The sequence below is a fragment of the Halichondria panicea genome, chromosome 3 (assembly GCF_963675165.1).
Source record: "Halichondria panicea chromosome 3, odHalPani1.1, whole genome shotgun sequence".
NCBI classification, from domain to species: Eukaryota; Metazoa; Porifera; class Demospongiae; order Suberitida; family Halichondriidae; genus Halichondria; species Halichondria panicea.
Window position 1 is genome coordinate 6,192,382 of NC_087379.1, and position 11,356 is coordinate 6,203,737.

The 11,356-nt window shown below is 43.0% G+C and overlaps 2 protein-coding genes across 3 annotated transcripts; both read left to right on the forward strand.

Annotated features, from left to right (window-relative positions):
* The first annotated feature begins 11 nt into the window (after window positions 1–11).
* Window positions 12–7,642, forward strand: LOC135333874 (dynamin-like 120 kDa protein, mitochondrial). Its single transcript, XM_064528889.1, has 23 exons — window positions 12–350; window positions 625–803; window positions 962–1,142; window positions 1,506–1,607; window positions 1,700–1,867; window positions 2,004–2,177; window positions 2,654–2,709; window positions 2,774–2,817; window positions 3,364–3,426; window positions 3,596–3,663; window positions 3,721–3,793; window positions 3,897–3,969; window positions 4,055–4,170; window positions 4,276–4,397; window positions 4,590–4,699; window positions 4,821–4,896; window positions 5,062–5,223; window positions 5,495–5,740; window positions 5,848–5,934; window positions 6,116–6,223; window positions 6,490–6,583; window positions 6,636–6,746; window positions 7,441–7,642. The coding sequence occupies exons 1-23, from the start codon at window positions 72–74 to the stop codon at window positions 7,509–7,511; spliced, it is 2,763 nt and encodes a 920-aa protein (XP_064384959.1). The 5' UTR covers window positions 12–71; the 3' UTR covers window positions 7,512–7,642.
* Window positions 7,643–8,743: 1,101 nt separating this feature from the next.
* LOC135333890 (RING finger protein nhl-1-like) lies at window positions 8,744–11,348 on the forward strand. Of its 2 annotated transcripts, none has more exons than XM_064528914.1 (2): window positions 8,744–8,790; window positions 8,929–11,348. In XM_064528914.1, exon 2 carries the CDS (start codon window positions 8,983–8,985, stop codon window positions 11,206–11,208), a length of 2,226 nt encoding a protein of 741 aa, XP_064384984.1. In that variant the 5' UTR covers window positions 8,744–8,790; window positions 8,929–8,982; the 3' UTR covers window positions 11,209–11,348. The 2 variants fall into 2 exon arrangements, with proteins under 2 accessions (XP_064384984.1, XP_064384985.1); XM_064528915.1 differs by lacking the exon at window positions 8,744–8,790 and adding an exon at window positions 8,793–8,851.
* The last annotated feature ends 8 nt before the right edge of the window (window positions 11,349–11,356 follow it).

The following is an 11,356-nucleotide window of genomic DNA, read 5'->3' on the forward strand; positions in this document are numbered from 1 at the left end:
CTACTTATCCATTTGACCGTGAAGTAAAGTAATATTATAATTGAAAAAGACCACTACAGTCTAGTCTAGTCATGTCTGTATTGCAACTTTGCAGAAGATCTAGCAGGAATTTTCAGCTTGCAGCAAGACATACAGCTCTAGTATCCATTGGATCACCATCCTGTCAGCTTGCAAGTCCTCATGTCAGCCATCTCAAGGCACAGCAACTCAACTCTGCCCTCTACCACATACACAATGATCACAGATACTACAGCTCATCATCTCCTAAGTCGTTTGCTACTAAATGGTTGATGAGGAGGGTGTATGCTGCTCTAGCACTCCTGGGCATCACGGGCGGAGCTCTAATCCTGGTGTGTTCAACTATACTGTAGGGATTGATGACAAAACGAACCACATCATACAATAATACGTACTTCTAAATAATAATGTTTGCAACAATCTATGCGTTAATTTATAAGCCTTCTACATTTCTGATTTGCAGTTATAAACAAGGGCATGATTCCATTGGAACCACATAAACTTATCTCTTGTGTGCTAACTACTGTAATAATACATTAGTAACACTATGTGTAGACTCCTACTATTAATAGCTCAACCCCTCAAAGATGTTATCTCTCCACACAGATCCAAAGTCAGGTACGCTCTGCAGCGGACAAGCTCTCGTGGGTGGAGAACCTCTACCCCTCCGAGATAGCTGGGAGGATGGGCCGAGGATTTGACTCCATGTCAGAGTGGCTCAAGTCATCTCCACAGGAGAGCAGCCCCGCCCACAGTGGAGGGGATGTCCCTAACAGGACCTCAAGGTGAGGTGCTAGTCAGCACAGCTGGTGATGAGTTAATGTCTAATGAACTCAGGAATGTAGAATGCCCATCTCAATATTTTGGTAGTTATCCATTTATGTAAGTGTCTGTAGAATTTTCTAATAATTATTTCATTCCCTCCACACACACATCCACACAGACTTTCTGCAAGCTCAGCCTCGCCTTCCCGCATCAGCGAGTCCAAAGACAGACTACTCACTAGTGAGATTAAAGAGCTTCAGGCAAAACTGCAGTCCATAGAGAAAGACAACTACAAGCTTAGACAAGACTTGGCCAAGGCTTCTGGAGTGGACCCGAGCAAAATACGTGGAGGAAGAAAGGTGTGTTCCTCTCTTGTGGCCATTCCTAGCTATATTATGGCTACTACTCTCTAGTACTAGTAAAGAAGAGAAGATGTGTTACTAGTTTGCTCATGTGGCATGTGGTACAGATTCCTAAGAAGTCTATCCTCTAAATATGCGACACCAGGACTTCAACATAATTGTTCAACCTCCAAAAGAAACGACCTCTGGCTTCGTAAAATTTGAATAAGTACAGTAGTTAAGTTCTCAGGGACTCCTGCTGTATTGCTTAAAATAAATACTGTGCCTTTGCAGTGTAGACTATACAGTAGAGCCCTATAGTTAGCCCATGTGTAGCTATAGCTATGCTTCTGCTATGTATTTATTAAATGTGTGCTGCAGCGGTCGCTGATTGAGATGTACACGGACATTCTGAATCTGCTCACTGACTTTGATGCCAAGTCCAACAGGAAGGACGGGAAATTCATCAACACTCTGCCTCAGGTGAAGAAGTACATTAGCTAGCATATGCTGTAGAGTGTATTAGCATTATTTAACAGGAGCAATGAGTTGACCTCCATACACATTTCTTGCAGGTGGTGGTGGTTGGAGACCAGAGTGCTGGCAAGACGAGTGTCCTGGAGATGGTTGCTAATGCTCGTATATTCCCACGGGGAGGAGGGGAGATGATGACTCGTAGTCCCACCATGGTTACCCTTAGCGACGGACCAGAGCATGTTGCAATATTCCACGGTAGCAGTAAGGTGGGTTACAAATCGCTACATAGCTGCTGTCTAGTTGATAGGCATGCTTTTCAAGAATATACTTGTAAAATATTTCGTAACTTTAATATTTCAGGAACTAACCATTAATATGATCTTGCTCTGCTCCTGTCCACAGGTGTATGATCTCACCAAGGAGAGGGACCTTTGTGCCATCCGCACCGAGATTGAGCGTCAGATGAGAGTCAGCGTCCAATCAGGGAAGACCGTGAGCTCTCAGCCCATCTCCCTCACCGTGTACGGACCCCACCTCAAGAGAATGGTCCTGGTTGACCTCCCAGGAATCATCAGTGTGAGTGTCATGTAGGGTTGGTAGATCATGTTTTGAGCATTAGCAAGGGCGTATATACGCCCTTGGCATTAGGTACATTTTTGTGTGAGAATTATTATGATTATTATTATAAATTTATAAATTATTATGTGTGAGAAATTATGCTGGCATAATATATGGCACCTTCTAAACAAAATTAATGTGAGAATAATAGGCAGGATTTCGGTAATAAGTTTGTAAGAGTACTACGGGTAATTTCTCAGGTTGGTGGATAATTATCTCGACACGATTTGAGTCATAGTTTCATGCTCAGCTCTGTATGGCATTAGAATGGGTTGTAGTCTACATGGACCTGTATATTGTGCTTGTGGTTTACACTATGGGAATAAGAGAGGATAAAGAAATATAGACAGTGTCTTAAGCATAATCTACCCACCCCTAGCCACACTGGCATGTGACTGTACACTCACATCATGTGACTGTGTATATCTGTACAGACTGTGACCACTGGTATGGCTGTTAACACAAGAGAAGATATCATCAAAATGTGCAGGTGCGTTGTGTGTGGTGACTGTAGTGTGGAAAGTGTCTAGTATGTAATTCCTGTTCCTCCACAGACAGTACATGCAGAACCCAAACGCCATCATCATGTGCATACAAGGTAAGTGCTGTAATTGAAGCAAATACGATAATCTCATAACCATACGACTATAAGCCTTATGCATTTGTACATGTATGTACTTTGTACTGTGTTCTTTAAGGGATCAGGTAGTAAATTGAAGTCCAAATTCTGGATGTCACTGTTACCATGCAATAGTGTATGTGCAGATTAGCATATTGCAACAGTATAATTATTAGTGGCAGATCTCTGCTGGTATAATCTCGTTTATCAGTGCTCTTGAGACATGGATTTCAATTCACTGGCCAGATTCCTTTCCATTAGTACGATTGTTGTGACTTTGGCAGGGCAGGTGATATTGAAAAGCACATTGGCATGTGTAATGTTTATGTACATGCACTTGACTCAGTATCACTACGTACTTGTAACATCGACCATTGAAGGAATACAGCTTGTGTGCAATGGTCTATTGTGTTCATTATTAATTAATTGTACAGTTTATCATTGTACAGTTTAGTTTCATCCAACCTCTGACCTATATAGTGTCCTGCCAGCGTATAATTATATAATGATGTTATTATCTTACAGATGGTTCGGTGGATGCTGAGAGGAGCATAGTGACAGACATTGTCAGTCAGATGGACCCAGAAGGTTCCTATAGATTGCCTGTACTGTCCGAACTATTATTGTTGTATTAGTGTGTACCCTCAATACCTACACAGCCTTGTCCTCGCGACTGCCTTACTTTTGTTGAAGGAACCTCAAAACTCTAGCTTGTCGTGATTCTAGTGATGGTATTAATTGTCTCTCTTTTCTCCAGGCTCTCGTACGATATTTGTGCTCACCAAAGTTGACCTGGCGGAGAAGGGTGGAGTCAAACAAGACAGGGTGAGTGTTTGTGACCAATCAGATTGATGCTATAATTATAACTGATTACCCCTGCAGATGCTCTCAATTCTGGATGGCCAGTTGTTTCCAATGAAGGCCCTTGGATACTATGCCGTGGTTACTGGGAGAGGTATATGTTCTATAGTACTTACATAATTATATGAACTGACTCAGTAGCATGTTTTGTGTAGGGCTAAGGCTCTTGTCAAATTGACGTGTTTCTGTGCTCGTAGGTAACAGTGGGGAGGGCATTGATGAGATACACAAGTACGAGAGAGACTACTTTGCTCGCTCCAAACTATTCCAGTGAGTCCCCTCTTCCCCCCTAGCTACTTAGCTGCCTAGCTGCCTGCCTACCTCACATGCATGGTGTACTGTAAATATAATGCAGGAATGGTATGCTGAGAGAATCCCAGCTGTCCACACGTAACATGGTGACGGCTGTGACGGAAGAGTTCTGGAAGATGGTCCGGGGGTCCATCAACGATCAGGCACTTCACTTCAAGAGTGAGAGTTGTAGCTAGTGAATGATTGCAGAGTAGTACTGTACAAGTACATGTACATGCAGGGTGACTAGGTTATGTAACGTGTAGTTTCTCAACCCAAATGCAGCTCTGCGGTACAACCTAGAGGCTGAGTGGCGTAATAGGTACCCTGGGGGAAGGACACTGGACAGAGACGACCTTTTTGAGCTGGGCAAAGCAGATATCTTGACCGAGGTCGCCAGTCTGCAGGTGAGGGGATACTGTACACATACGTAGGTATGAACAATTACAAAATCTGTAGTTCAGTTTTTAGAAATAAGAATGTGCATTCTATTTGACAGTTGAGTTTTATTATAACCTTTAAATTGTTTAATTTGAAAAGGAACATTTTCTTCATTAGAGGAGTTCAAAACTCCCCTCCATGTATTATTTCTGCTGTAGGTTCTCCCACCCAACAAGTGGGAGATGATTCTGAGCGAGGGACTCTGGGACAGAATGGCCCCCAAAGTGTTGGACATCTTTATGGCAGCTGCTCAAGGACGTTCGCCAGGGTGAGGGGTGATATAGTGTCATTGTGTGGGATTTCATTTTGTAATGGATGCCATGGTTGTATAGTGTATATCATACCAATAGCGTACCTAACACTAAAACATTATTTCATGATTCATTCAGAGAATTCAACACATCAGCTGATATCCAACTGCATAAGTGGGCTGACAGCCAAGAGCTGGCGAAGCTGTGCACTGAGGTATGTACCTGTGTTACATGAGCTCACACTGAGCACCTTTGACTGCATGGGCATGCATTTTTGTCAGTGGCTTTAAACATTAATGATAATTACGGTTTGTGGTTATTATTTAGAGACATACATCACTCGTGTACACGCAGTGACACACGTACACACTGTTCTCAGGTTGGTCTGGAGACAATGTTTGAACAGCTACACACCAAACTGGAGGATGGGGGAGAGGGAGGGGCCAATCGGTTCCACTCCCTGAGTCAGGGCCTTCGTGAGGAGATAGAGAGACTGGGCAGGACACAACACCAGTGGGAGGGGTACAACGTCGATCAGCTGGTACGTCTGTGGAAAGGAGCAGGGTGTCATACAGGGGGGGAAGGGGGATATCCCCCCTAGCTCAAATTCCCCCCCCCCTTTCAATTATGACTGAGTGTCCATAGCTGGGTATTGAAATAACAGTTGATCTTTTTTTAGCAACATTTTCTGGTTACTTTTCTCATTTCCCCCCTCTACTTCAAAATCCTGTATGACACGCTGAGGAGTAACAGTTTTTTTAGAGATAATAATTATCATTGACAAACTAACTTCACCCTCTCTCCCCCCACAGAAATACGTTCAGATGTCAGCACTGGATGACAAGGACGTCCAGACAGCGGAACAGTGGGAAGCAGCCGTCCAGTTCATGAGCTCCTCTCTTAAGAAGCAGATACGAGTGGCAGAGGAGGAGATGCAGAGGATGGAGGGACCCACGTCTTATTACGATCGCTGGATCAGGTGGAAGGGGCAGAATGAGTTGGAGATCAAGAGGCAAGCCGTCGCTAATGAACTCAATAACTTCCTACGAGCAGAGCCGGTGAGGGTGTGTGTGTGTTTGCGGAGGATTTCATTCAGTTATCACACTCGACATTGTCTGACTATTCACATGGTTACACTCTCTCTTAATTAATGCTCCTCACACAGTCCCACCCGAACAAGCTCTACGCTGATGAAGTGATGACAGTGCAGAGAGTGCTCAAGACCAACGGATATTCTGTCTCTGAAGAGGATGTCAGTCAATTTAATCTATGCATTGCATGCTCATAATTATTTGCCCTCTGTGTGCATGTAACTTTGTATGATATGAAATGTGTTGGCATTGACCTTTTTAGCATTTTTTAAGTATAACTTTTCTTGTGTTATCCTATGCTCTCTGCATGCCAGTAAACGCTATTGTGATTTCTCTTGACAGGTACAGTACGTGTGGGAGCGTGTGTACGACCTCCACTTTCTACGAGAGGCTGAGGAAGTGGCCAACAAGTGTCAGTGGGGGTTCAACCTACGCCACCACAGCACTGAGGTACATTTGGTTGTCCCTTTGATGTGGCTTTGTCTGTATCACTATGCCTATAATTATACTAACGGATGTAATAGTAGTTAAAGTGCCTCGATGGTGTTTTGCACATCGTTTGTACATGTAGGATGTATTTTTAGCTGCTACGTGGGATGTGAGCTTCTATAGTATGGTTATAGCACCTTGGACTTTGTATCCAAAAATCTGAGTTCAAGCCTCGGCACGACTTTTATTTTTTACACATGCTTAATTGTCATTCTGTTTCTATATAGTACACGTGTTCGGAGGTAGAGTTTTTCTGGCGAGTGGAGCAGGTCATCAAGAGCTCGGCCCGTACACTCAGAGTACAGATACTGGACAGAGAGGGTGAGTCATTCACTTAAGAGTCATGTGAAGGTCATGTGACTATATCATGCAGTGCGACAGCTAGAGCAACAGGTGAAGACAACACTGGACTCCATTGCTGGGGATGAGGGGAGAAAGAGAGAGGTGATCAGGGGAGATGCCGTGGACAAGGCAGAGCAACTAAGTGAGTTTGCTTTGTCTACCATTCAACTAAACTAATTTTGAAATTTGAGTGTCTTTAGATTTGGTGGTTTGGAGGATATGTACCGTATAGCGCGAAATTTTCAAAGGGCTTAATTTTCGCTGTTTTTGTGGGTATTAGTAGCAATCCTACACGAAAATTAAGTCCATGAATATTGGAATTATCTGCTAAACGTGTACAGATTAAAGACGTGACTTCCGGTACGCAGTCATCTCACGAACATTGTGCAACGAAATGCTTTTAGAGGAATTATCAGTTCCTCGAAAGAACATTTCGAGCTACAATGTATACAGTATTTTAAAATTATTAGCTTTGGTTTTGTTTAAAGTCCCATCGCATTGGCTACCGTATAGCAGGTAATTTTCGTGGGGTAAAATATTCGTTATTTTTGTAGGCAAGCTGATCGACCTCCACGAAATTTTTCCCTTACCGGAACGCATGCAATGCAGTGCAGGCAATGAAATCAAACGAAATGTTACGCACGAAAATCACAGTTTTTGAGTTAAACAAATTTTTTAGCTGACGAAAATTACCCGCTATACAGTATGTATAAGCCTCTCATTCTCACTCCATCTCCAACACACACACACACACACGCACGCACACACAGACACACACACACACACACACACACACACACACACACACACACACACACACACACACACACACACAGAGCAAGTGCGTATGATTCAAGAGAAGTTGGACACATTCAGAGAAGCACTCAAGACACAACAAAGAGACTGAATGAACCCTCTATAATTATAGTAACTTCCGTTTGTATGTATACAGTAATACTGATTGATTCATTTAGTGATTGTTCATAACTGCATGTAGATCATTAATATCTCACTGTATAATTATTTGTAATTGTTGTGTATAGTTCCAAATTAATTTTACAGCATGCATGCATGTACAATTTAGAGTTTCTTCGCGTTTATTATACAGCATCACTCTAGACTTATGCTCTTTAAGTTATTATCTAATCTTGGTAACAATGGTTGTCAAAACTGTGGGTGCATGGTATACATATTTGTAATGTTGAACTGTGTGGATGTAACTATAATAGAGCTACAGTATAATTAATCCTGTATATATATATAGCCATTGCAGTTCAATGTACACGTGTTAATTCTGTACAGCTCTATAATTATGGTTAAAGGCATGTGAGTGAAGTATACTTATATAACAACACACACACAATCATGCACACACACATGCATGCATGCACATGCATGCACACTTGCTGTGAAGTTGCGTGCAGGTAGTGTTGGTTGGAGACCATGCAGAGTGTCCTGGGGATGGTTGCTAATTCTCGCGAGGAGGATGATGACTCGTATATAGCCAGCAGCAGGCCAGAGCATGTTGCAATGATATCTCGAATAGCCAATGCCCATGGAACTACACGCATTGCACATAATTACCTATAATACTGTGCAGTGTCGGATTCTAATGTGATGCATGCATGCATGCATGTTCTTTTGATTGCAAATTGCCAGTTTTAACACAAATTGCAATCGAAAGATCTAGAAACGCAAAGATTGAGCATGCCGCATGCAATTTACTATAGTTAGCGATCGGGCTTGTATACAGTGTCAAATGCATGCGAAATCCGGTATACGATACCGTTATAATTACATAATCTGTTTGAGTGAACTAGACACTTCTTAATTGTTAATGCGACAGTGGTTAAAATTACACATGTTGAAACTTGTAGATGCATGATCTTCAAGGCGACTGTTTTCTAAAGTTATCGCGTCAACGCGCCTAGGGTGAATATGCAGTCTGGCACTAAAAATTCATTTGAAGTAGTCCTTTGAAATCCAAGTTTGATATTTCAGAGAGAACGCAATGAGTACACCTCCTGCTCTTTGAGATGATTCTAGGGTAAGATGATTCCAGCGGCCTGGTTCGAGCTACCAACTGCTGCGTAAGCGTGGGGTAATAACGATTACATCATCGTAAATACGCCTGGATGACCACACCCATCGTTTCCAAAATTGAATTCTCTGGCTTGAATTTGGCGGTGAGTCTGAGTACAGTATCTAGTATGGGTCTATGGTGTCACTGTACTAGATCTAGGATACGTGAGGATTATGTGTAGATTTAATAATTATGTTTAGTGCATTTATTTGACACAACAATGTCCAATTTTCCCTTGCAGATATTAAACAAAGAGTAACAATTAAGCCTTAGCCTTCTTACGGCACTCAACACTATGGCCGAGAGAGTGACTACGAAAGAAGCTCTCAAGAAACTCGATGCTCAACTCGAATGCTCCATTTGTCTCGACAATTTCAAGCAGCCGAAACTCTTGCCTTGTTTTCACGTATTTTGCAAGTCCCCGTGTCTGGAGAAACTAGTGACCAAGGATGGACGCTCCCTCACTTGTCCCACCTGTCGACACATTGTCCCACTGTCAGAGAGGGGAGTGGCTGGACTGCAATCAGACTTCCACATCGACCACTTGTTTGAGATACAAGACGCTTTCAACAAGGTCGAAGACGACAATGATACGAACTGTGGCTGTGAGGATGGCAAAGCCACTGGGTACTGTAACGACTGTGGGGACTTTTTATGTGACGAATGTCAAGCTGCTCACAAAAGAGTTAAATACACACGTGATCATAGACTAAATTCGCTCGATGAACTCAAAGCTCAAGTGACTAGCCTGATTCCCCCCAAGAAGGCTGTCCCCCGTTGCCCCAAACACTCGGAGAATTCTCTCAAGATATACTGTGATACTTGCTCCACTCTCATTTGCACGGACTGCACTATTCGTCTCCACAAAGACCACAACTACGACCTGGTGCCTGATGTGCTGACCAAGCACAAAGAAGAACTTGTCTCCAGTCTCAAACCAGTCAAAGAGAAGCTGGACAGTGTACAACGAGCTCTGAAGGACTTTGACACAAGAGCCAAGGCAATCCACAATCAGAGGGCCGCGATTGAAGCCAACATCCACAAGGAGATTGACGAACAACATCGACTGTTGGACCAACGAAGGGCAGAGCTTGTAGGAGAGCTAGAGATGCTGACTCAGCAGAAGCTGAAGGATCTGGCGGCACAGAAGGACCAAGTGGAGATTACTCAGGTGAAACTGACTAGCTGTCTGGAGTACGCTGAAGTGGGTCTCAAAACAGGCACAGACGGTGAAGTACTCGAAATGAAATCTTCCATTGTTAAGAGAGTTAAACAAATCACTGCAGAATTCGAATCAAATGCTATTCAGCCAGAGACAAAGGCTGACATGGAACTGATCACTGAAGGAAAAGAACCTCTCCAACAAGCTTACCAAGATTTCCTAGAAATTGATCACAATCGATCATTCAGCTTAGAGAACAGCCACATGACAGGAGATTGTCTGAAAGATGCTACCTCTGAAGAAACCAAAACTTTATCCTATCAAGGAATGACCAAAAATAACAAGAAATTCAAAGACAAACTTAACATCAAAGCTGAACTTGTGCATATCGAAAGCGAAGGCATATTGAAATGTGAAGCGATCGAGGAACCACATGGCCAACACAAGATCAACTATCGTCCTGTGAAACGAGGAAAGCATGAACTACACATCACTGTCAATGGGGACCCAGTACGAGGCAGTCCATTCCCAATAGCTGTAGTCTCATCACCACAGAGTTTCGTCAAGCCTTCCCGAGTTGTACGAGGTGTGAACAAACCACGAGGCACTGTCTTCAACAGTAAGGGGCAGCTGGTTGTTGTTGAAGGTGAAGGAACTACTGTCTCTGTATTGACACCAGAGGGTGAGAAGATACGAACGTTTGGAAAGCTGAAAAATGCATTTGGAGTGACTGTCGACAAAGACGACAACATCTATGTTGTGGAGAATGGCAATCATCGTTTGAATAAGTTCTCATCCGCCGGAAAGTTTGTGGCGGTTGTTGGTAGTCAAGGCAGTGGTAACCTTCAGTTTCTGCACCCTGCTGGTATCTGTTATAACAGAAGAGACAATAACCTGTATGTGACTGATAATTGTAACCACAGAATACAAGTGCTTACCACTGATCTGAAGTTTGTACGGTGTTTCGGTACACCTGGCAATGGGAATGGACAATTACAAAACCCATTTTATGCAACATTTGATAGTGCCAACAACCTCTATGTGACTGAACACACTAACCATCGAGTACAAGTCTTCACTGCTGAAGGTCATTTCCTGAGAACCTTCTCACAAAAAGCCGACGGTCAGAAGCTGAGTTATCCCTGGGCCATAGCCATCGATAGCAATGACACAGTGTACGTCAGTGAGAATGGACCGCATCATGTGAGTGTGTTCACATCTCAGGGAGCCTACATCACCACGTTTGGTGGGCAAGGAACGAAAGAGGGACAGTTTAATATCATTTATGGACTCTCTATTGATTGCAATGATTCTGTTGTTGTATCCGATCAAGGCAACGGGCTACTGCAGATATTCTAAGGAGATATATACATGTAGTACAGTCAAGCCAAGAACTTGTGTTTGTTGCTTATAGTTAGACTAGTGTAGAATGTGTTGGTATATAATTACATGTAGCGTTTTATAATGGCATTGTGAAATCAACCTTGAACTTGTGTGAATCTGTAAT